Source organism: Pristiophorus japonicus, chromosome 18 (genome assembly GCF_044704955.1).
Source record: "Pristiophorus japonicus isolate sPriJap1 chromosome 18, sPriJap1.hap1, whole genome shotgun sequence".
NCBI classification, from domain to species: Eukaryota; Metazoa; Chordata; class Chondrichthyes; family Pristiophoridae; genus Pristiophorus; species Pristiophorus japonicus.
In genome coordinates, this window is record NC_091994.1 from 37380413 (window position 1) to 37406879 (window position 26467).

At 42.9% G+C, this 26467-nt stretch overlaps 1 protein-coding gene across 2 annotated transcripts in view; it reads right to left on the reverse strand.

Annotated features, from left to right (window-relative positions):
- The window catches only part of tmem259 (transmembrane protein 259), a 78748-nt gene that overhangs the window by 24629 nt on the left and 27652 nt on the right, over window positions 1-26467 (reverse strand). The window contains exons 2-4 of one of the 2 annotated variants that reach the window (XM_070859891.1): window positions 17858-18109; window positions 13587-13710; window positions 8016-8126 (exon numbers count right to left, since the gene is read on the reverse strand). In XM_070859891.1, the coding sequence (XP_070715992.1) occupies window positions 8016-8126; window positions 13587-13710; window positions 17858-18109 (487 nt within the window). Of the gene's footprint in view, window positions 1-8015; window positions 8127-13532; window positions 13711-17857; window positions 18110-26467 lie in introns of both variants that reach the window. The other variant, XM_070859889.1, reaches the window with a different exon arrangement.

Consider the following 26467-nt stretch of genomic DNA (forward strand, 5'->3'; position numbering starts at 1 on the left):
CGCATGGCAGATGCGGTATAATGTGGATAAATGTGAGGTTATCCATTTTGGGGGCAAAAACACAAAGACAGAATATTATCTGAATGGTGGCAGATTAGGAAAAGAGGAGGTGCAACGAGACCTGGGTGCCATGGTTCATCAGTCATTGAAAGTTGGCATGCAGGTACAGCAGGCGGCAAATGACATGTTGGCCTTCATAGCTCGGGGATTTGAGTATAGGAGCAGGGAGGTCTTACTACAGTTGTACAGGGCCTTGGTGAGACCACACCTTGAGTATTGTGTGCAGTTTTGGTCTCCTAATCTGAGGAAGGATGTGCTTGCTATTGAGGGAGTGCAGCGAAGGTTCACCAGACTAAATCCCGGGATGGCAGGACTGACATAAGAAATAAAGACTGGATTGGTTAGGCTTATACTCACTGGAATCTAGAAGAATGAGAGGGGATCTCATAGAAACATATAAAATCATGATGGGACTGGACAGGTTAGATGCAGGAAGCATGTTCCCGATGTTGGGGAAGTCCAATGTGAATGTTTAAAAATGTATAGAGACATTGAAGTTGAGAACGTGGGAATTGTATAGGGACAGTATAAGCTAACAAAGAATTCATGGAGGAATAGCCATGACATCTCAGACTCGAGACTGCGAAATGTTACAACACTAACGCATATTGAAACAAAACCCACAGCTTGCAGAAAAACGTCAAGGTCTTATTAAATCATGTTATTAACCTGAAACATTAACAGAAGGTCTTTGTTTAAAATCAGACCATACTTAGGTCGGCTTATGAGTGGACAAAGGGAAAGAGGGATCAAAAGGGATAGGCTGGACTAGGATGTCACTCTAGCCCTATCTTGTTATCTTTTGCTGAAAATGTATAACCGTCGTCCCTTTACAATGTAACGTTACTTTGTCCGTAGGAAGTGGGTGTGATCTATCAGAGTTGCATTCCTTCTGTCTGATAAGGTCCCCGATCGGGATTTGCTTTTTAAATAAAAGCTTGCTTTGTTTAAAGCACAAACGGTATTCGTTTCAGTAATTTTGCTGAACCAGATGGAGGTAAAAGAATCCAGAAATCAACACAGAACCAGGGGTCACAGTCTAAGGATAAGGAGTAAGCCATTTAGGACTGAGATGAGGAGAAACTTTTTCACTAAGGGGTACTGAGGGAATGATCAGCCATGATCTTATCGAATGGTGCTGCAGGCTCGAAGGGCCGAATGGCCTACGCCTGCACCTATTTTCTATCTTTCTATGGCTGATCATGCATACTTCAGTACCCCACTCCCGCCTTCTCTCCATACCCCCTGATCCCCTTAGCCGTACGGGCCACATCTAACTCCCTCTTGAATATATCCAACGAACTGGACTCAACAATTTTCTGTGGTAGAGAATTCCACAGGTTCATCACTCTCTGGGTGAAAAAGTTTCTCCTTATCTCGGTCCTATATGGCTTACTCCTTATCCTAAGACTGTGATCCCTGGTTCTGAACTTCCCCAACATCAGGAACATGCTTCCTGTATCTAACCTGTTCAGTCCCATCATGATTTTATATGTTCCTATGCGATCCCCTCTCATTCTTCTAGATTCCAGTGAGTATAAGCCTAGCCAATCCAGTCTTTCTTCATATGTCAGTCCTGCCATCCCAGGAATCAGTCTGGTGAACCTTCGCTGCACTCCCTCAATAGCAAGCACATCCTTCCTCTGATTAGGAGACCAAAACTGCACACAATACTCAAGGTGTGGTCTCACCAAGGCCCTGTACAACTGCAGTAAGACCTCCCTGTTCCTATACTCAAATCCTCTTGCTATGAAGGCCAGCATACCATTTGCTTTCTTTACTGCCTGCTGTACCTGCATGCCTCCCTTCAGTGACTGATGTACCATCACACCCAGGTCTTGTTGCACCTCCCCTTTTACTAATCTGTTACCATTCAGATAATAATATGCCTTCCTGTTTTTGCCACCAAAGTGGACAACCTCACATTTATCCACAGTATACTGCATCTGCCATGCATTTGCCCATTCACCTAACCTGTCCAAGTCACCCTGTAGCCTCTTGGTATCTTCCTCACAGCTCACACTGCCACCCAGCTTTGTGTCATCTGCAAACTTGGAGATATTACATTCAATTCCTTCATCTAAATAATTAATGTATATTGTAAATAGCTGGGGTCCCAGCACTGAACCTTGCAGCACCCCACTAGTCACTGCCTGCCATTCTGAAAAGGACCCGTTTATTCCCACTCTTTGCTTCCTATCTGTCAACAAGTTCTCTATCCACGTCAATACATTACCCCCAATACCATGTGCCTTAATTTTGCACACCAATCTCTTGTGTGGGACCTTGTCAAAAGCCTTTTGAAAGTCCAAATACACCACATCCACTGGTTCTCCCTTATCCACTCTAAATCCTCAAAAAAATCTGGAAGATTTGTCAAGTATGATTTCCATTTCATAAATCCATGCTAACTTGGACTGATCCTGTCACTGCTTTCCAAATGCACTGCTATTACATCTTTAATAATCGATTCCAGCATTTTCCCCACCAGTCTATAATTCCGTTTTCTCTCTCCCTCCTTTTTTAAAAAGCGGGGTTACATTAGCTACCCTCCAATCCATAGGTACTGATCCAGAGTGCATGGAATTTTGGAAAATGACCACCAAAGCATCTACTATTTCTAGGGCCACTTCCTTAAGCTCATTGCTCCAGAGTTACAAAACTCGCCCTGGCCTTTAGATCTGGTGCAAATGCCATAATGGTTTGCTGTCACTTTCCCATCTTCCACTGTACACCCCTGTCAAAATCAAATTTTCCTCTCCACCTCCATGAAATAGACACTGATCGCTGCTCAGATCAAAGACTCAGAAGGTAATTCAATACACAAGCAACACCGGGAAGAATTCAAGCTTTACATATCTAGTTGGATAGATGGAGCAGAAAGTTTCAGGCAAAGTTTCAAATGTAAAAACATGCTCATTTATTTTAAAGCAGAAATGGAGATTGTGCTAGGGCCTTAATAGAAATGTTGAGCAAATTACCTGATAATTAATTTCTAAAATATTTCGGCTTAATTTCAGCCAATTGGGGTTTAAAGTGGGAGCTTGATGGGCAGGGGGCTGAGGAATAGCACCTGCAGAAGAGGCAAGTCAAGATTAGGCTGAGAGCAGAGGTAGGTGTCACAGAGTGGAGCAGAGATAATGTTCAGGAGGACATGGGGGGTTCACAGAGTCTGAGAGCAGGGAGACGGGCCAGAAAACAACGGGGAGGCCTGGTGCACTCAAGAGTCAAGCAACAGCCTGACAGTCATATTCACAGCCTTTCAGCCGATGCCCCAGCCTCCTCCATCACCAACCCTGGATATGTCCTGTCCCACAGGCCTACCAGAGGAGGTGGCACAGTGGTATACAGACGGGAGGGAGTGGCCCTGGGAGTTCTCAACATTGACTCGACTCCACAAAATCTCATGGCTTCAGGTCCAGTATGGGCAAGGTAACCTTCTGCTGATTACCACCAGTCGCCCTTCCTCAGCTGATGAATCAGTACTCCTCCATGTCAAACACTGCTTGGAAGAAGCACTGAGGGTGGCAAGGGCACAGAATGTGCACTGGGTCGGGAACTTCAATGTCCATCACCAAGAATGGCTCAGTAGCACCACTAATGACCGAGCTGGCTGAGTCCTGAACGACATAGCTGCCAGACTGGGCCGACAGCAGGTGGAGAGAATCAACACGAGGGAAAAATCTACCTGACCTCGCCCTCACTAATCAACCTGTCATAGATTCATCTATTCATGACCGCATTGGTGGCAGTGACCATCGCACAGTCCTTGTGGAGACAAAGCCCCGTCTTTACACGGAGGACACCCTCCATCGTGCTGTGTGGCACTATCACCATGCTAAATGGGATAGATTCAGAACACATCTAGCAACCCAAAACTGGGCATCAATGAGGTGTTATGGGCCATCAGCAGCAGCATAATTGCACTACACCACAATCTGTAACCTCATGCCCCGGCATATCCCTCACTCTACCATTATCAGCAAGCGAGGGGACCAAGTGTGGCTCAATGAGGAGTGCAGAAGAGCATGCAAGGAGCTGCACCATGGATACCTAAAAAGAAAGTGCCAACCCGGGGAAGCTGCAACACAGGATTGCATGCATGCTAAACAACGAAATCAGCATGCTGTAAACAGACCTAAGCGATCCCACAATCAACAGATCAGATCAAAGCTCTGCAGTCCTGCCATATCCATTCGTGAATGGCGGACAATTAAACAACTAATGGGAGGAGGAGGCTCCATGAACACGCCCATCCTCAAAGATGGCGGAACCCAGCACGTGAGAGCAAAAGACAAGGCTGAAGCATTTGCAACCATCTTCAGCCAGAAGTGCCAAGTGGATGGTCCGTATCGGCCTCCTCCTGACATCCCCACCATCACAGAAGCCAGTTTTCAGCCAATTTGATTCACTCCACGTGATACCAAGAAACAGCTGAGTGCACTGGATACAGCAAAGGTTAATGGCCCCAACAACATCCCGGCTGTCATGCTGAAGACTTGTGCTCCAGAAATAGTGCATCTCTAGCCAAGCTGTTCCAGTACAGCTGCAACACTGGCATCTACCCGACAATGTGGAAAACTGCCCAGGTATGTCCTGTCCACAAAAACCAGGTGAATTCCAGTCCGGCCAAATACCGCCCCATCAATCTACTCCCAATCGTAGCAAAGTGATGGTAGGTGTCATCGACAGTGCTATCAAGCGGCACTTACTCGCCGATAACTTGCTCACCGATGCTCAGTTTGGGTTCCACCACAACCACTCAGCTCCAGACCTCATTACAGCTTTGGTTCAAACATGGAAAAAAGAGCTGAATTCCAGAGGGGAGGAGAGTGTGACTGCTCTTGACATCAAGGAACTCTAGTAAAATTGAAGTCGATGGGAATCAGGGGGGAAACTCTCCACTGGCTGGAGCCATACCTAGCACAAAGGAAGATGGTTGTGGTTATTTGAGGTCAATCATCACAGCCCTAGAACATCGCTGCAGGAGTTCCTCAGGGTAGTGTCATAATCCCAACCATTAGCTGCTTCATCATGATCTTCTAAGAATATAACATAAGAAATAGGAGCAGGAGTAGGCCATTTGGCCATTCAGTATCATGGCTGATGTGATCATGGACTCAGCTCCACCTCCTTGCCTGCTCCCCATAATCTTTTACTCCTTTATCGCTCAAAAATCTACCTCCATCTTAAATATATTCAATGACCCAGCCTCCACAGCTCTCTGGGGCAGAGAATTCCACAGATTTACAACCCTGAGAAAAAATTACTCTTCATCTCAGTTTTAAATGAGCGACCCCTTATTCTAAAACTATGCCCCCTAGTTCTAGATCCCCCCATGAGTGGAAACATCCTCTCTGCATCTACCTTGTCGACCCCCTCATTATCTTATATGTCTCAATAAGATCACCTCTCATTCTTCTGAACTCCAATGAGTACAGGCTCAGCTTGCTCAACCTTTCTTCATAAGTCAACACCTTAATTTCAGGAAACATAAGTTCAGAAGTGGGGCTGTTTGCTAATGAATTGCACAGTGTTCAGTTCCATTCGCAACTCCCCAGATAATGAAGCAGTCCATATGCCCGCATGCAGGAAGACCTGGACGACATTTAGGCTTGGGCTGATAAGTGGCAAGTAACATTCGTGCCACACAAGTGCCAGGCAATGACTATCTCCAACAAAAGTCAAAACACCATTGCCATTCAACAGGATTACGATCGCCGAATCCCCCACCATCAACATCCTGGGGGGGGGTCACCATTGACCAGAAACTTAACTGGAACAGCCACATAAATACTGTGGCAACAAGGGCAGGTCAGAGGCTGGGTAGTCTGCAGCGAGTGTCTCACCTCCTGACTCCCCAAAGCCTTTCCACCATCTACAAGGCACAAGTCAGGAATACTATCCACTTGCCTAGATGAGTACAGTTCCAACACTTAAGAAGCTCGACACCATCCAGAACAAAGCAGCCCGCTTGATCGGCACCCCATCCACCACCTTAAATACTCACTCCCTCCACCACCAGCGCACTGTGGCTGCAGTGTGTACCATCTACAAGATGCACTGCAGCAACTCGCCAAAGTTTCTTCGACAGCACCTCCCAAACCCGCGACCGTTACCACCTAGAAGGATAAGGGCAGCAGGTGCATGGGAATATCACCTGCACATTCCCCTCCAAATTACACCATCCTGACTTGGAAATATACCGCCGTTCCTTCACCGACACTTGGTCAAAATCCTGGAACTCCCTCCCCAACAGCACTGTGGAAGTACTTCACCAGGTGGACTACGGCGGTTCAAGGCGGCGGCTCATTACCACCTTCTCAAGGGCAATTAGGGATGTGCAATAAATGTTGGCCTTGCCAGCGACGTCCACATTCCAGGACAAACAACAAAAAGTGAGTGGCAGGAGATTAAAGAAAGCAAGAGCAGTGGCCCACAGTCCCCCAAGAAAGACACCTGTGGCCTCAGGTCTCCTCTTCCTTCTTAGGCGGTCCCTCGTATCGAGAATGATTTGCTTCCACACTGAAAAGGGATGAGTTCTCAGGTATTTCAATGTAGGATCTGATAGTCCAGGTCCCGAACTACATATTGAAAAGGTAAAAGATGCCTGTGCGTGGATTTTTTTTTTTTTTTTTTTTTTTTTTTTTAAAGTGTGTGGTGACCGTTGCACACCAGCCACCACATGGGCTTGACAGAGCTAGGTCTTGTTCCAGTGGCAAGGATTAACCAAGACGACTGGAGACCAGCTCTGCTGTATAGACCTAGTGCGTACACATGTTGTAGTTTGGGCTGGTACCAACAGCAATGTGATAATGATCAGATAATCTGTTTTTTTTTTAAAAACTGATGTTGATTGAGGGATAAATATTGGCCAGGACAACGGGGATAGCTCCCCTGCGAAATAGTGCCATGGGATCTTTTACATCCAGCTGAGAGAGAGCAAACAGGGCCTCGCTGTAACATCTCATCCGAAAAACGGCACCTCCGACAGCACAGCATTCGCTCAGTACTGCATTGGAGTGTTAGTGTACATCTTTGTGCTCAAATGTCTGAATTTGAATGAGATTTGAACCCACAACCTCTGGTTGAGGTAACAGCAGGACCAGGAGATGAAAGCAGCCGTCAATAATGGAAATAAATAAATCTGGTGAGTCACCGAACTCAAATGCCAATCAAATCACGAGATACATAACATGGCAAGGGTTCTGCGATTCCCAAGGACTAAAGTGATGCTAGAAGACAATATGGACTGAATATGCCACATATCCAGAAAAGGATCCAAATACAACATTATTAAATAATTGACAGATAATATTGAGTTTTACTTTTGAAAATGCATGGTACAGAAGCTTTGGATTAAGTGGACAGAACAGCAGAGTAGCAAATCTAAAGTGCAGCCAGTGGAACATGATAATGGCTAGAGGAAGCAGGCACATCATTGCAATTTTGCACCCGACACATCAAAGTTTCAAAAGCTGCAGTAATATTTAAAAGCACAATGCGATTGGGAAGAAAAATTCTGTATCTCAATTCGCAAACCCGTGGGGACTTGTATAGAAACCAATAGCCTACTTAATAGCATACCTAGAATTGCAGCAATTATGAAATGTACATTTAAACACACGGAATAATAACTGAAAAGTGTGGGAAACTGTCAGAAAAGGGAAACGTGCTCCTTGCTAGTTTCTGTACAGTTTCCCCCGCCACTAATTTGTGTTGAATTGTGTGCATTCCCTTCCCTCTAACTTCACCCGATAGATCGGTGTGCAGTAATATTCTTCTATGCCAGGACTTTGGAGGCACACAGTCACTGTAATCAATGCATGCTGTAGCTTTGGGAGCAGAATTGGCAACACCCTGAACAGCAACATCATAACCAAGGCAAAAGCTATTCCACAGTTCCAAACATTTTTTTTTAAGAACATGTACTGAGCAGAGTTACTACCTCTTACCTAGTGTAACTACCATGACCGGGATGTTTAGGCGTTGCCTGGTGTTCTGAGAGAGACGGAGGAATCCATACTCCAGTGAGTATTCAACTATGTACTCCTCTTGTGGCCAAACTACAATAGGGGAAAAAGTGAGCATTAGGCAGTTCTGTGAAATGGTAGGTCATATCATTTACAAATGGCTATTATGCAATAGAGAAGAATTTAGGACAAGAAAAGCCACAATTGGGAGCTAACAGCTCAAAGTCCCGCTCACCAACATTGGTTCCCGGTTAAGAAACACCTCGATTTCAAAATTCTCTTCCTTGTTCCTCCATGGCCTTGCCCCTCCCCATCTCTAATCTCCTCCAGCCCCACACCTCCAAGATATCAGCGTCCTCTAATTCTGCCTTCTTGAGCCTCCCGGATTATAATCGCTCAACCATTGGTGGCCGTGCCTTCTGTTGCCTAGGCCCCAAGCTCTGGAATTCCCTGCCTAACCCTCTCCAACTCTCTTTCCTCCTTCAAGATGCTCCTTAAAACCTACCTCTGTGACCAAGTTTTTAGTCAGCTGCTCTCATTTCTCATGTGGCTTGGTGCCACTTTGTGTGTCTCATAATAAACGCCGGGACATCGCTACGTTAAAGGCGCTATATAAATAAAAGTTGTTGTTACCATTTCAAAATGTAGAAGCACAACTTTGAGCCAATTTTAGAGTAATTGCAACATCACAAAAGTATTTAGCGAATCACTGCTACCATTAGCACAAAGCTAGAGCTGCTTTTAAATGGTTTCTGTGCTGAATTATGTTCATTTCCTCTCCTCCCAATCTCCAACTTTACCCGACATTTTAATTAGGATTCTAGGTGACTGGTATCCATGAACCAGCCCCCAGTGGTTACACTACTAAATCTGGCTCCCTATTTTGACAGCAGACTTGTAAATTACAAAAAAAAAATGGATCTATGAATTTGCTGCCAAGATAAGGGAGCCAGGTTCAGTTAGGGTAAAATCCAGGACTGGCTCAAGAACACGGATCTCGCAGGCACAAATTAATACAAGCCCCTATAAAAGATTACCAGTGCAAGTGTGAGTACAACAGTACTGGTGAAGCACCATCAGGCCATGTGAAATTAACTATAGTGCGTCAGTTCAGTTACAGTTAATGATCCCAATGACAATAATGAATGATCCTGAATACAAAGGGGCATTTATGCAGTTCCCAATCCAAGCTCTATAACAGCTAAAATCACTAGATTAAGCAGAGTAGATTTTATCACATTTCATTTATACCATGAAACAGGAGCAGAGTACTTAGAAAAGTGATTCACTCCTGACTGGCACATTAACAACATTAAGATTGCCAGGGTAACCATCATTTAACTTTTTGGTGAGGATTTTTTATGCTTAATATTCTGAAGTTGCAGTTCCTGTCATTACAAACTCTGGTGGATTTCACGGCCAAATGCCTGAGGTCACCAAAGTACTGTTATCACTAGACCCAACAGGGGATTTGCTCCGCTGTTTCGAGTGAATAGTAATGTTTTTGTGGATATGTTGTGCATCTTGGCTCCTTTGTAAGACTCTCATGAGGCAAGTCTTGCAGAAACATTATGCGAGTTGGCCAGGAGGGCATGAGGTAGATAGATGTGGCAGCCATGTACTTCTTCCTCTTGCCAGTGAACAGTTTCACCAAAGGAAGGAAATGCCAAATTTTACAACTGCATCACAGTACAGCTTTGTAGCATAAACATTGCACAAGTACTAGCGAGATCCAATATTACTTGGACTTGTGCTGCAGGTTCTTTAGCATAGGAATAGAACACAACTGGAGGCGTGGCAATTCATGTACCTTTTATAGTGAAGATACAAAATATCTTCAGCTTGTTCAGTCTCTAATAGTAAGCCGTAACATTTTCTCAGTCAGTTCTCAACCACCCCCATCTCTGTCCCCACAACTTATTGCCCATTGGTCAGCTCACTGACTGGCATATTCACACTTTGGCAACAAAAACACCTTCTGCTGCTCTCACCACCACTGTTTCAAATTCAGAAGAACACAAGAAATAGCAAAAGTAGGCCATTGTGCCCTTTGAGGTTGCTCTGCCATTCAATAAGAACATGGCTGATTTACCTCAATTCCACCTTCCCGCACTATCTCTAAGTCACTTGATTCCCTTCGTATCCAAAAATCTAAGGATCTCTGCCTTGAATATACTCACTACTTAGCACCCACAGCCATCTGGGGTTGAAAATTCCAAAGGTTCACAACCCTTTGAGTGAAGAAATTCCTCCTCATCTCAGCCCTAAATGGCCAACCTCTTATTCTGAGACTGTGACCCCTAGTCCTAGATTCTCCAGCCAGGGGAAACATGCTCCCAGCATCTACCCTGTTAAGCCCTGTAAGAATTTTATGTTTCAATATCATCAGCTTTTATTCTTCGAAATTCTAGGCAATATAGGTATCGTCGTCTCAATTATAAAAAGGATATAGAAGCACTGGAGAGGGTGCAGAGAAGATTTACTAGGGTGATACCAGAGGGTATAGAAACATAGAAAATAGGTGCAGGAGTAGGCCATTCGTCCCATCGAGCCTGCACCACCATTCAATACGATCATGGATGATCATTCACCTCAGTACCCCTTTCCTGCTTTTTCTCCATACCCCTTGATCCCTTTAGCCGTAAGGGCCATATCGAACTCCCTCTTCAATATATCCAATGAACTGGCATCAACAACTCTCTGCGTTAGGGAATTCCACAGGTTAACAACTCAGTGAAGAAGTTTCTCCTTATCTCAGTCCTAAATGGCTTACCCCTTATCTTTAGACTGTCCTCTGGTTCTGGACTTCCCCAACATCAGGAACATTCTTCCTGTATCTAAACTGTCCAGTCCCGTCAGAATTGTATATGTTTCTATGAGATCCCCTCATCCTTCTAAACTCCAGTGAATACAGGCCCAGTCGATCCAGTCTCTCCTCATATGTCAGTCCTGCCATCAGGAAAGGATGAACAAGCTGGGTCTCTTTTCTTTTGAAAATAGAAGGCTGAGGGGTGACCTAATAGAGGTCTTTAAAATTATGAAAGAGTGGATACAAAAAGAATGTTTCTACTTCTGGGGACGAGCATAACTGGAGGCCATCAATATAAGATAGTCACCAAGAAATCCAATAGGGAATTCAGAAGAAACTTAATTACCCAAAGAGTGGTGAGAATGTGGAACTCACTACCATAGGGAGTAGTTGAAGCAAATAGTATACATGCATTTAAGGAGAGGCTAGACAAGCATGAGGAGGTAGAGAAGAAGGTTATGGTGATAGATTTAGATGAGGAAAGACGGCAGGAGACTTAATTGGAGCATAAACGCCAGCAAAGACTGGTTGGGCCGAATGGCCTGTTTCTGTGCCATCTATCCTATGTAATCTCTCCTCGTAGGACAATCCCCTCCATCCCAGGAATCAGTCTGGTGAACCTTTGTTGCACTTTCTTCTAAGGCAAGTATATCCTTGGTGTGGTCTCACAAAGGCCCTAAATAAATGCAGTGAGTAAACTATTGTGTGGCATACATCAGAAATTACTAACGACAAAAATTAATACAGCAAAGCCCACGTAAATACACCTTGGTTAAATTCACACTTTCATCATCCAGATTCTTTTACCACTAGCTCAATTTGGAGTATTCAGGTTAAAGGCAAACTGCTTTAAAGCACATCTCCTTCAAGTGCACAGAGCTTCTAGGTCATTCACTCACCAGAGGGGACAATTTCTTCTTTATTAGCTCATTGTCTCATACTGACAAAATATCCCAAAAGTTTTAAGAAAAAAAATTAGCATTCACTGCTGCCAAGGTATTCATGAGATGTTGATGATCCCAAGTGGTAATGAATAGTAAGTTCAATCAATTGTAAAGCTACTCACCAATTGCTCAAAAACTGGGGACTAACACACTATGTCTTAAACGTGGGCCATATTAAATTGAATAATGTATCAAATCGTTTATGCTACACCTTCAAGCACTATTAACTTTACATCGAAGATACGTTCTATTATGTATTTTCCCACGCTAACTTTTCCCGTCACGGGGCTAAACCTGTTCAAGCCAGGCAATGTGTCATTCATGACTAATGCTCTCTCTTTTTTAATCTGGCGTCACTGATTTTGTTATTTCAATTGAGGGCTTCGGTCAGGTGATAAAGTACCTTCTCAATACAGAGGGTTGTCTCCATTAACAAATACCGCACTTTACTTGAGACACTTGTTTAAAAGTCCAGAGCTACTTTAATGATCCTGCTCTGCGCCGAGCCGCCCCTCTGGCTGACTCTGCTTTGTTTTAGACGAACCCCTCTGGCTGACCCCACTTTATTTCAGAGGAACCCGTCTGACGGATTCTATTCTGCTTGTCAAAAAGCTGGCTTTAAGAAAGACGAAACGAAGTTGCTTGACTTTTCTTCACTTTTATAGGTCAGTTCATACCTTGTATTAAAAACACACTCATTTTCAGAACACTTGGGTCTGTAAATATGTACTCACTGAATTAGCATTATTAATTTCAATAGTAGACCAGTTAACTAGTTAACCTAGTTTAGTGCCCATTTTTAACTACTAGAACATGTGCATTTAAGCAGGCTTCACAGTATTATAAATTCTTTCATTGTCTACACAAAAGTTATCCAGATCTCTATTTAAAATCCAAGTGATACACATGTGGATGGAGAGGGGTTAGCAGTGAGTCCTTTCAAACTCAAATTAAATAACTGCGATATTGTCCACGAATTAGTGAGAGATAAAGTTCTACTGCAGTCAGTTGAGCCAGAAACAAAGTTAACACTCAGAACAGTGCAATGCTTGCACGCCAGCCGTGTCACTATAATTTCGTTAAGTCATATTGATGGGTGTGGAATTTTTAGACTGTCCACTTTATCTGTGAAAACACCCACAGCAATACAATTGTATATTTTTCCCTTCCGGTTGTGCCTACAGTGAGCAATACAACACTGAGGTGAAGTAGTGGAGTTTGTAGTCAGTCACTGTTGGCAATGGCAGCACTTTTAGGTGACTAAAAGCACTATATACTAGAGCATGTTAGCTTATCCGTGATTTTCCCTACAGTGTATTGATACCAATACACTAAGTGAGACTAGTGACAACAAAGTGTAATTAAAGCAACTGGCTGTTAGTTTCTGAATCGGAAAGGTAAAGAGGATATGCCTCAGTTTCAGCTTTAGATGCCCATCAGTGTTCAGAAGCAAATACAGAAAACTGAGTTTGGAACTGCTAGAGTTTGTGAAAAGCACTACAGCTGCGACATGCAATTAATGAGTTTTGCAGAAGTTATAAACAGAAAAGTTATTTCACACTTCTAAATCGAGGCAATTTTCTTCTCAGCTCAAATAACTATCCATCAGGCAGTATTTCACCAAAATAGGAGTGTGATAGCAATTATATATCTCCAAATAAGGGTCCTACCCAACTGAAGATTGCGAGAGATGCTGGAAACAGGTTGTAAAGGGGAAAAGAATAGCTTGAATCACTAAAATTTTACCTGCTCTTGTTAGCATCTCAAACTCGGAGACTGTTTCCTGCAGAGGCTGCATACCTTTAGTAGGTGCCTCAGTGAATGAGAGCCCCTGGCTATCATTCTGTACCACCTGCGTTACAACTTCTGCTTTATTTCCAAGTGAGGGCTTTAAGAACACTTTGGGCTCTATGTCCAGTTCAAACTGTGAAAAGGAGCACAAAGGTAAAAAAAAAGTCAGGCATAAATTTGTCACAAAGAAAATAGAAAAACACAAGTGCTGAAAATGCATAGCGGGTAGGCCAGCATCTGAAAGAGAAAGACAGGTTAACATTTTGGGTGGAATCTTCAATTATTTCTGATCCAAAAACAACCTTCCTGGGAACCAGAGAGACTTCAGCATTTACTGACAGCACTGTGCTAGTTTGCAAAACTTTGAACACAACTTATTGGTTATTACATTTATTATGCCAACGAAGTAGTGTTTGGAACATAGCCCAGGGACCACTTGCTGCACCCCGCCGCCTCTTTCATTTGTGGGCCACAGACTTGCTGCACCTGGGCCACCAGTCAAGACTTGCCTGCCTATTGGTTGCTGGGAATCAGTGCTGCTCCCTCTGCTTTTGCTGGGGTGCAAGAAAAAGAGGCAATGAAATCTTATTATAAAAGCAAGGTTGTCCAAGCTTCACCCTGAGAAAGTGTAAATGGCACATTCAAAGAGAAATGTTTGTCCTACAGGTTTGGATTTTGTCTTTCTGCAAGAAAGTCTACAATTGAAAGAGTTGTGTGTCACAGGCGCACTTGATGGTGCAGCATTCCTGAGTAGCCAACAATTTGCATTTCTATAGTGCTCCTCAAATGTAGGAAGGTGTCTCAAAGCACTTTAGAGGGAGTACAAAACAGTGGGCACAACCATAGCTAGCAGGGAACCATTTTGTTCCTCTCATCTGTGCCCGGCTTTTTTGCCAGAATAATCCAAAACTGATCCCACTGCCCATAGCTCTGCATCTTCCCGTTTCAAATATTCATCCATTTTCTCCTTAAAAGATGCCTTAACTACTCCCTGCAGGAAAGCATTCCATGCTTCAACAACTCTCCCTGTAAAAAAATGTCTTCTATCCTTGCCCTTTCTTCTCAGTGACAACTTTGAATTGATGACTTATCTTCACCGACCCCTAGGATCCGCCACTTCCAACCTTTCTTCAATTTGTTTCTTGTCCATCAACTAACTTTCTATCCATGTTGCTACATATCATTTTATACCATACATTTAAATTTTTATTGAAGCATCTTTGAAACATGTTCAGAAAAATCCAAATACATTAAATCTACTACGTTCCCTATATCTATATGGTACCTTCTTTAAAAAAAATTAAGTTTGTCAAATATTACTTGTTTTTTTAACAAATCCATGCTATCTGTCCTCAATTATCCCATGCCTTTCTAAATGGTCACTAATTTGATCACAACAGATTCCAAGGGTTTACCCACAACTGACATTAGACTGATGTGCAGGAAAGGAGATATGGAGATTGTTAGGGTGAGGGCACAGGCAAAGGTTTTGAGGATGTTTTTTTTAATTAGTGAGGGATGGGGAGGGAAGTATTTGGTAAAGCAAAGGGAACGAGGCTGGGAGTTCACAGGAGAGGAGTATAGTGACTGAAAAAAAACTATCAAAGGTGGACATGATGCCAAGGAGAAACCTGATGTTAGTGGAGTTGAAAGTACTTGAGGGGGATTCAAAGCTGGAGAGGGTATGGCAGTGGGAATGGCACACCTTGTGCAAGATATGGTTGGGATTTTGGCCTCAACAAGTTAGTCACACTGTTAATACATAAAGTTTCCATTGTACTCAACCAGACAATCAACACACACAATTTCCTATTCTGATTTGAATCCAGAAAATTATGCAATATACATACATACATATATATGCATGTATGCACAAATATACAAACATACATGAATTGCCCATAATATTGGCAAATCAGTTGATGAATGTTATTTAATACATACGAGATGGCAATGAAGCTTGGAGAGAGATTTTAGAAATTTCAGTCGTGTACTTCATATTCTTCATAAATATAAATCTTAGTGTGTTATACTGTACTGTGAAAGACAAAGATTAATCATGCAGTTTTAAGTGGGAAATTATGGCCAACATAAACAAACTGTTAAAGTAAGGTACGGGCATATCATGCGGTTATCAATTTGCAGTAAGCCATTCAGGCTGTTGTGTGCAGCGGCCCACCACAAAAATAATATGGCTCTGGGAACAAACTGAAGGTTTGATTGTTGAACTGGGAGGAGACAGAAATACATTCAGACACAGCTTATAAGCTAAATTATGAAGCTGCCCTGAAGATAATTGGTGACTAAGACAGCTCAGACCTCATCTGCTCCAAAATAACCTGATTACTTGCAGCATTTACATAATAAAATCATCGTAAATCCTCAGTGTGCATTAAAATGGATGCGTGGGAGAAGTGAAATATTACAGTGCTTAAAATTTTACTGTATGTTCAAAAAAGAGACTTATGTTCAATAAAATAAAGCAATTTCTTACCTTTTCTGCTTTTCATTAATTATTTTTTTTGCTGATGGGGGTGTTGAGACACAGTAGATGGTCAGCTCCTACCTGTATACCACATCAGGCCAAAAGTAGGTTTTACTTTACCAATTTATACAGGGTATAACCATAGCATCTATACGCTGTTGTCAGTAATGCCTCATTGAGCGTAATGGTGCATATGTAGAATTTTCCGACTGCCTTCACTTCAACTGTGATAAGCAGGTAGCAGTATAATTACAGATTGTCCTTCCAAACTCGAATGGTGTCTGGCGAGAGCATTTAGAGCTGTATAACACTAGGGTGAAATAATGGTGGTTACAGGTATGTTAATTGTGGTGCAGTGGCAGGAGTGGGAAGATGAATTAAGCATGTTGCACAAGTGGCATTAGGGTGATCTTTTCCCCAGGACCCATTAAATACGCCTAGAGATTATATCGTACCTGGCAACAAACTCCTTTTTCTGCATCAGAAATTTCCATCAGATGTCATATACCCAGATTATCTCAAACCCTCAATATGATAAGTACAGTGAAGTCTACCATTTATCCAAAATTGATGCAAGCAAATAGAAATCAAGCTGCTGCAATCGGTGGTGCTGTATGTTTACAGTTATATTAACTAGTTTCAGGCAACTCTTTTTTCAGCCCGATTTACTACACAGAATAGCTTTGATAGAAGCCCGAGAGTAGGTTATTTTCCATGCTGCCCAATTCCTATGCATCCCATAGGCCATTTTTGGCTCACTTCCCTTCATCTGTGCATCTCAGCAGACTTATCACTCCACTTGCTCCAGTCTCCATCAGCATGAGGGCGTTTGCAATTCTGGGACTTATTGCTGTTCCCTCACTTTATCTAGTCGTCCAGTGAAAGAAAGCCCAAGAATTTTATTATGAGCTGGGGCATCCCACCATCCGCAATCCAAGTGAAAGAGTTCTATAAAAAAAAGTGCTTAATAGAACTCAGCTCTATTTTGTTTTCTCTTCCTGTGGGAGCTACATGGCCTCAACTCAACAACTATCCCTGGCGGACTAAATTCAAGCATGTGGGTCTCGCCAAAACACTTGAGTAACACTAATGTCAGACGTTTCCAAGCTTTTTGTCTTCATAGGTATGTATTATGGAGCCTCGAGGGCAGTATTTAAAAATATTCTAATCCATGTCATTATTTGCAAGATCTCTAATTACTGATTCAAACAAAACTAGATGTTATCCACCAATGAGGAAACAGTGCTAGAAACAGACCTTTCCAAACCTCCAACTCAACAACATTCAAACAAGCAAATAACTAAACAAAGTACAACTAGCAGTTTCCTGGGCCACAGGCTGAACAGCCCTGTCTTGGGTAGTTTTAGTCAGGGGACTGGTCCAGGAATAGTGCTCACTAAAATTTATAAATCACAACTCCAGTCGAACACAAAAATATATTTATTTCACTCGTTTCTGTATTTTTTCCTTCTTCCCCACAGTTAACCTCTTTCAGCTGGAATTGAGAGATAACATAGGCTACAGTATGCTAATACTGTTAAATGACCAAGATCAGGGATCTTGTGCAAAAAAGGTTTTTCAACCCCACTTTCTTTTATTATTCAAATGTTCTTTTCACTTGCTCTATTTCATTCCTGACTAATTATAAACTTGCTGCACGGAAACTTCAAATGATATATATATATATATTTTATAAATGGAAACTTCAAATTGACAGTCTCACCAAAGCTGAATCAAATTAAATGTTTCTGCATTTATTATACTTGGTGCGTTACATTTTGGGCAGTTATCGCACCTGTATTGAACTGTTGTCAAACATTTCGATGGTCAGCTCCTCTTCATCTTCTGCTGGCTCCTTCACCATGCCTGCAAAGTTTTCTGATTCGTAGAACTGAAGGAAAATGGGAGCACGGCTTGAATTGCGTTGGATTTCTACACGGAGGATCCCATCCCGTGGCCACTTCTCACGGACATGCTCCAAGCAATTGATTGGAGAACGGGAAAAGGCAATATGAATATAAGCTAAAATAAAGAGAACAAAGAGAGCCTGGAAAGAAAAGAAAAAGGCACAATTAATATTTTCTCAGAAAGCACACAGTTTTTTTTTTGGGGGGGGAGAATGGGGTGGGGAGAATTTAATTATGTACATTACTAATCTAATCCATACTAAGATAAAACCACATAGTTGAGATTACCAAGCTTACTTGTGAGATGTGAAATACGCAGTGTATTATCTATTTTTCCATTATACTTCAAAACTAGAATTCCTGCAGAATAATATTCCATAATAATGATCACCTAAAGTAAGATAAAGCCCAGCTTCCTCCCCTTAACCTTCAACGGCACCATCATTGCAGAGTCGTCGACTGTTAACATCCTGGAGGTCACCATTGACCAGAAGCTTAACTGGACCAACCATATTAACACTGTAGCTATGAATGTAGGGTAGAGGTTGGGAAACTTGGAATGAGTGCATCACCTCTTGACCATTCAAAGCTTCTCCACCATCTACAAGGTTCAAGTCAGGAATATGATGGACAGATCATACACTTCCATCAGTGCCTTTACCATTGGACTCAATATGCAGACCCTGCAATACTGGCACACTGTGGCTACAGTATGTACCATCTATAGGATGCATTGCAGGAACACACCAAGGTTACCTGGACTGAACCTCACATTGTGCAGGAGTAAAATTAAAAAGGAAATTAGGAAAACAAAGAGTGGGCATGAAAACATATTGGTAAGTAAAATCAAGGAAAACCCAAAGATGTTTCATAAATACATTAAGAGCAAGATGATTACTAAAGAGTCGGGCATATTAGGGACCATAAAGGTAACCTGTGTGTGGAGGCGGAAGACATGGGTATGGTTCTTAATAAATACTTTGCATCTGTTTTCACAAAAAAGAGGGGGACGATGAAGCCATTATAATCGTGAAGGAGGAATGTGAAACATTAGATGAAATAAACAGAGAGGAAGTATTATAGGGATTAGCAACTTTGAAAGTGGTTAAAAGGGCATAGTTTAAGAATAAGGGGTCACCCATTTAGAACGGAGATGAGGTGGAATTTCTTCTCTCAGAGGGTTGTAAATCTATGAATTCTCTGCCCCACAGAGCTGTGGGGGCTGAGTCATTGAATATATTTAAGGTGGAGATAGACACATTTTTGAACGATAAGGGAGTGAAGGGTTATGGGGAGCAGGCAGGGAAGCGGAGCTGAGCCCAAGATCAGATCAGACATGATCTTATTAAATGGCAGAGCAGGCTCGAGAGGCCAATGGCCTACTCCTGCTCCTGCTCCTATTTCTTATGTTCTTATAAATCCCCAGGCCTGGATGAAATATATCCCAGGCAGTTAAATGAAGGAAATAGCAGAGGCTCTGACCATCATTTTCCAATCCTCTCTGGCTACAGGTGTGGTGCTGGAGGACTGCTAACATTGTACCGTTGTTTAAATAGGAAGAAAGGGATAGACCGAATAACTACAGGCACATCAGCCATTAGGCTGATGTGCCTGTAGTTATTCGGTCTATCCCTTTTGAGAAAATTTTGAGGGACAGGATAAATCATTTAGAAAGACACGGATTAATCCAAGACAGTCAGGATGGATTTGTTAAGAGAAGGACGTGTCTGACTAAGGAGGGTCGATGAGGGTAGTGCGTTTGATGTAGTCTATATGAATTTTAGCAAGGTTTTTGATGGGACCCCCAAATGGCAGACTGGTCACATAGAAACATAGAAACATAGAAAATAGGTGCAGGAGCAGGCCATTCAGCCCTTCTAGCCTGCACCGCCATTCAACGAGTTCATGGCTGAACATGAAACTTCAGTACCCACTTCCTGCTTTCACGCCATACCCCTTGATCCCCCGAGTAGTAAGGACTTCATCTAACTCCCTTTTGAATATATTTAGTGAATTGGCCTCAACTACTTCCTGTGGTAGAGAATTCCACAGGTTCACCACTCTCTGGGTGAAGAAGTTTCTCCTTATCTCGGTCCTAAATGGCTTACCCCTTATCCTTAGACTGTGACCCCTGGTTCTGGACTTCCCCAACATTGGGAACATTCTTCCTGCATCCAACCTGTCCAAACCCGTCAGAATTTTAAACGTTTCTATGAGGTCCCCTCTCACTCTTCTGAACTCCAGTGAATACAAGCCCAGTTGATTCAGTCTTTCTTGATAGGTCAGTCCCACCATCCCGGGAATCAGTCTGGTGAATCTTCGCTGCACTCCCTCAACAGCAAGTATGTCCTTCCTCAAGTTAGGAGACCAAAACTGTACACAATACTCCAGGTGTGGCCTCACCAAGGCCCTGTACAACTGTAGCAACACCTCCCTGCCCCTGTACTCAAATCCCCTCGCTATGAAGGCCAACATGCCATTTGCTTTCTTAACCGCCTGCTGTACCTGCATGCCAACCTTCAATGACTGATGTACCATGACACCCAGGTCTCGTTGCACCTTCCCTTTTCCTAATCTGTCACCATTCAGATAATAGTCTGTCTCTCTGTTTTTACCACCAAAGTGGATAACCTCACATTTATCCACATTATACTTCATCTGCCACGCATTTGCCCACTCACCTAACCTATCCAAGTCACTCTGTAGCCTCATAGCATCCTCCTCGCAGCTCACACTGCCACCCAACTTAGTGTCATCCGCAAATTTGGAGATACTACATTTAATCCCCTCGTCTAAATCATTAATGTACAATGTAAACAGCTGGGGCCCCAGCACAGAACCCTGCGGTACCCCACTAGTCACTGCCTGCCATTCCGAAAAGTACCCATTTACTCCTACTCTTTGCTTCCTGTCTGACAACCAGTTCTCAATCCACGTCAGCACACTACCCCCAATCCCATGTGCTTTAACTTTGCACATTAATCTCCTGTGTGGGACCTTGTCGAAAGCCTTCTGAAAGTCCAAATATACCACATCAACTGGTACTCCTTTGTCCACTTTATTGGAAACATCCTCAAAAAATTCCAGAAGATTTGTCAAGCATGATCTCCCTTTTACAAATCCATGCTGACTTGGACCTATCATGTCACCATTTTCCAAATGCGCTGCTATGACATCCTTAATAATTGATTCCATCATTTTACCCACTACTGAGGTCAGGCTGACCGGTCTATAATTCCCTGCTTTCTCTCTCCCTCCTTTTTTAAAAAGTGGGGTTACATTGGCTACCCTCCACTCGATAGGAACTGATCCAGAGTCAATGGAATGTTGGAAAATGACTGTCAATGCATCCGCTATTTCCAAGGCCACCTCCTTAAATACTCTGGGATGCAGTCCATCAGGCCCTGGGGATTTATCGGCCTTCAATCCCATCAATTTCCCCAACACAATTTCCCGACTAATAAAGATTTCCCTCAGTTCCTCCTCCTTAATAGACCCTCTGACCACTTTTATATCCGGAAGGTTGTTTGTGTCCTCCTTAGTGAATACTGAACCAAAGTACTTGTTCAATTGGTCTGCCATTTCTTTGTTCCCAAAAGTAAAGTAAAGTAAAGTAAAGTAAAGTAAAGTAAAGTAAAGTAAAGCCCATGGGATCCAAGGCAAAGTGGCAAATTGGATCCAAAATTGGCTCGGAGGCAAGAAGCAAAAGGTAATGGGTTTTGTGACTGGAAGGCTGTTATCAGTGGGGTTCCACAGGGCTCAGTACTAGGTCCCTTCCTTTTCATGGTATATAGATAGCAATGATTTGGACTTGAATGTAGGGGGTATGATTAAGAAGTTTGTAGATGATACAAAAATTGACCGTGTGGTTGATGATGAAGAAAAAAATCTGTAGACTGCAGGAAGATCATCAATGGACTGGCCAGGTGGGCAGAACAGTGGCAAATGGAATTCAATCCGGAGAAGTGTGGTGTAATGCATTTGGGAGGGCTAACAAGGAAAGGGAATGCACAATAAATGGTAGGACACGGAGAAGTGGAGAGGAACAGAAAAACCTTGGAGTCCATGTCCACAGATTCCTGAAGGTAGCAGAACAGGTAGATCAGGTGGTTAAGAAGGCACACTTGTCTCTTTTAGCCGAGGCATAGAATATAAGAACAGGGAGGTTACGCTTGAACTGCATAAAACACTAGTTAGGCCACAGCTAGAGCACTGCGTGAAGTTCTGGACACCACATTACAGGAAAGATGTGATTGCACTAGAGAGGGTACAGAGGAGATTTACAAGGATGCTGCCTGGATTGGAACATTTTAGCTATGAGGAAAGATTAGATAGGCTGGGGTTGTTTTCTTTGGAACACAGGAGGCTGAGGGGAGACTTAATTGAGGTGTATAAAATTATGAGAAGCCTAGATAGAGTGGATAGGAAGAACCTATTCCTCTCTAATCTCTCTCCCTCTTTCGCCTTCTCTCTCTCTCTCTCCTTCTGTCTCGCCTTCTCTCTCTCTCGCCTTCTCTCAGGGGTCATAGATTTAAAGTAAGTGGTAGGAGGTTTAGAGGGGATTTGAGGCAATTTTTTTACCGAGAGGGTGGTGGGGATCTGGAACTCACTGCCTGAAAGAGTGGTAGAAGTAGAAGCCCTCATAGCATTTAAAACGTACTTGGATATGCACTTGAAGTGCCATAACCTATAAGGTTACGGACCAAGAGCTGGAAAGTGGGATTAGGCTGGATAGTTCTTTGTCGGCCGGCACGGACACGGTGGGCTGAACAGGGTCCTTCTGTGCTGTAAATTTCTATGATTCCCTACCCAACACCCTTGTGGGCGGGTAATCACTAGTAGTTGTTCAAGAAAAATGTCCACCACCAGCTTCTCAGGTCAACTAAATATGTTCAGTAAATATGACTTTGCCAGAGTCGATCACATCTCGAGAACAAATTAAAAGAAAATTCCAGTTAGATGGCAAACCAAAAAGTTTCATCTTTCTATGTACCTCTCTCAACTTAAACGGTGTTCTCAAACTGAATCTCTTGCTAGAGCTAGATAACACTAAATGAATTAGGATGGCATGCCTCAAGTAAGCAGCATCTGTAAACGTTACAGGACCATCACACACATAGGGTTATATCTGCAACCCTGCAGATGGACTAGGTGCAATATGGTGTTAGACAACTACTCTTTCACCTTTAGAACACAGGTCCAAATCTAGTCCAGGTTAATTGAGATGAAAATCTATTCTCTGCTCACTGGAAAGTTCTTATACAAAATGAGTTTGAGCAGTTTCATTTTCTCAAAGAGTGGCTGCAGAATGACTGCTATGGGAATTGGAAAAAAAATGTCATACTGGTGCAGTAGAGTTCTCTTCAGGCTGGAATGGAGACATACTTCTGCAGGAAAGTAGACAAGACTGTTTTACAGATGCTGCTTAAATCGAGGCTTGCCATCCTAGTTCATTTTGTTATCTAGCTCTGGCAAGCGATTCAGTTTGAGAATACATTTGAGAAAGACACAACCCCAGATATAGGAATGCTTAATGCTGGCACTGGAGGACTCATTGCACAATCTGGCAAGAGAAATCAACGGACAGCCTGTGAGCTTTCATCTATTTGATAACAACCTGTAATGTGCAAGATATTACTACAGGCGCCATTTCTGCTCAGGGTTTCAGATTGTGCAACCACCCTTTTGGTAGTTGAAATGGGCCCAACTTTAACACCTTCACCTCAATGAGAACAAAAAAGTTGCAAACTTCACACTAATCGATGAACATTGTAAGGTTTCATAGTTGAAACCTTACAGAATGTTAGGAAACTTTCCACCACTGAAGGAAGTACCCTGTACCCACTTTCTCACGTGCATGTCGACATGACATGGAATACATAGTTTTAAACACAAAGTTGCCGTTTTATATAAATGTGCAATTACTGCTGGACATTAAGGTGCTCTGACCACTGAAATTTTAATTCATAAAATTATTGATAGATAAAATCATTGCTCAAACTGGTTAACTATAGGAGAAAAGCCACAATGCCAAGAAAACTAAAAAGAATATTGTAATAAACATTTATTGGGATGAAGGAATTGTAAACTTACTGCAGAATCAAGACCCAAACATGAACATTAACCTACACAAATTAACTGAAAATACTGTCAGCTAGCAGGAGCAACATATGAACAAGGAGATGTGCAAGGAATCAACAGCACCAAAGACTCACATGCATGCAGATCAACAAATCTGCATCTGGATATGTTCCAGAAAAGTAAATGAAGTTGAGCTGGTTCTCCATATCATACCTGGTACTCAATAGAAATTTAAAAGCAACCTAAATGGAGATCGAAGCAATTATTAAGGCAGGTGTTAAGTGTCATAAAATGCAAATGTGGTTTTCAATAAAAAATATGCCCCATTGAAATGGTTTACATGTCAAAGCACAGCTTAAGGCAAATCAATAGGCCTGGTGTAGCTTGCCCTCAGGACAATACTTTATTGACCGGGACCCAGGAGAGGCATGAATCTGGTGCCCAGAAGAGGCGAGGGCCCAGGGGCAGCACGAGCCAGCCCACACTGCGATATGTTAGCACGCTCAGTCTGTGCAGCAGAGCTGGTCTCCAGTTAGTCTCGAGTAATCCTTGCCACTGGACCAAGACCTAGCTCTGTCAAGCCCGTGTAGTAGCTGGTGTGCAACGGCCACCACATGTTAAAAAAATTCCACGCACAGGCATCTTCCACCCTTCAATATGTAGTTCGGGATCTGGAATATTAGGTCCTTCATTTAAACACCTGTGAACTCATCCTCGCTTCGAGGGTCTGCCTATGATGATGATGATGACTTTGTTGAAGTAGTCCAACTTCTACTTCCTGCATCATTCCGGTGCTAGGACACCCAAACAGATCAAACCAAGTTTGATCACAACACAAGATCAGTGCCCTAAACTTTGAACATTGCACAATTACAATAGGACACTAGCAGTAGTCTATAAATGCACTGATTTTTGGCAAGACATCAGAACAGAGAAATTAGGTTTGTTCAGGGATCCAAAAATAACGCTCAAAAGTTCATGGACAGGTTTCCGATCAAATGCTATTTTTTCCACGAGGTTCAGTAAAACACCAGTGTGTACTTAACCTGATCCGGATGGGTCTGAGAATGTGCGAAAATGTATAGCAATGGAGACAGTGAAGTGAACAAAGGAATCATGGAAGGATAACCAAAAGAATGTCAGACTGCAAATGTTACAACATTGGCACAAATAGCAGACTTGCTCAAGGTCTTGGTTACTAGTCACGCCAGTAAAATTGTAACATTTACAAGCCATGGGTAAAAAGCTCTTTGTGCAAAACAGTTGCTATAACCACTTACCCGTATCTAATTGGGCAAGGAAGGCCAGGTGTCGGCTCATGAGTGGACAAAGGGAAGGAGGGATCACAAAGGATAGGGTGAACTGAATCTCCCTCAATTGTATTACGTACCGAAAGTGTATAACCGTTGCGCCCTTACATTGTAACGGGGCTTGTCCGAGGGAAGTGAGCGCACTCTGAAGGGAGAGCGTTCCTTTGTTCTGATAAGTCCCGGCCGGTGAAACAAATAATAAAGACTGCTTTGTTATAAGCTGCTTTGGTGTTCGTGTCAGTGTATTCGCTGAAACAGATTGAGGGAAAAAGAATCCGTATTAACATTTGGTGTCAGAAGTGGGATCTCAACAGACGACTGCCGAAAACTTGCAAATTAAGAGCCAGACTAGCCTTGGACGAGACGGGAGGAAAGTGGCCACTGGAGTGAGTATACTTTAAATACCACTTCAGTTTCCTTCAGTTCCAAAAGTCTGAGGAAAGTTTGGCCACTCGCTGGTTCTCAGGTAGCGTCTGAACGAGATCCAGGTCAATCTGGTCAATACCTTCTAAACTTAGGAAATAAGTGTCCAAGTCAGGTGTGACGTCGACCTTGTATATCACTTGGCCCGTCTAGGCACTGATTGGATTTAAATCTCGCGGCGACGCGGAGGATAGGGAATTAGGGAAATCACGCGATGACGCGGAGGATAGGGAATTAGGTAAAATCGCGCGGCGACGCGGAGGGATTTTAAAAACCGCGTGGCGACGCGGAGGATAGGGAATTAGGTAAAATTAAGCCACGGGGCGACGCGGGATTGCGTAAATTTAAAATTGTACTTATGCCAGGTACGGCGTCGATCTTGTATATCACTTGGTCCGCCTAGGCTCTGGATAAGGTAACCTAAACCACCACGGGGCGACGCGGGGACAATCGGGACTAATTAGAACATTGACAATACGCGTGGCGACACGAGGATGGGTAATCAGTTCGATAAAACTACGGATGCGGGTAGTCCGCTACAAAAGTTATGTGAAGAATTCCCTGAAAGAGCTGAACAATTTAGACTGTTATCTGGAGCCCTGAACAAATTATTAGATGACCAATGGCCCCTAGGAGGCACTAGAAGCGTGGAGGTAGCAAAAAGGGCACAGGGATTGATTTGGA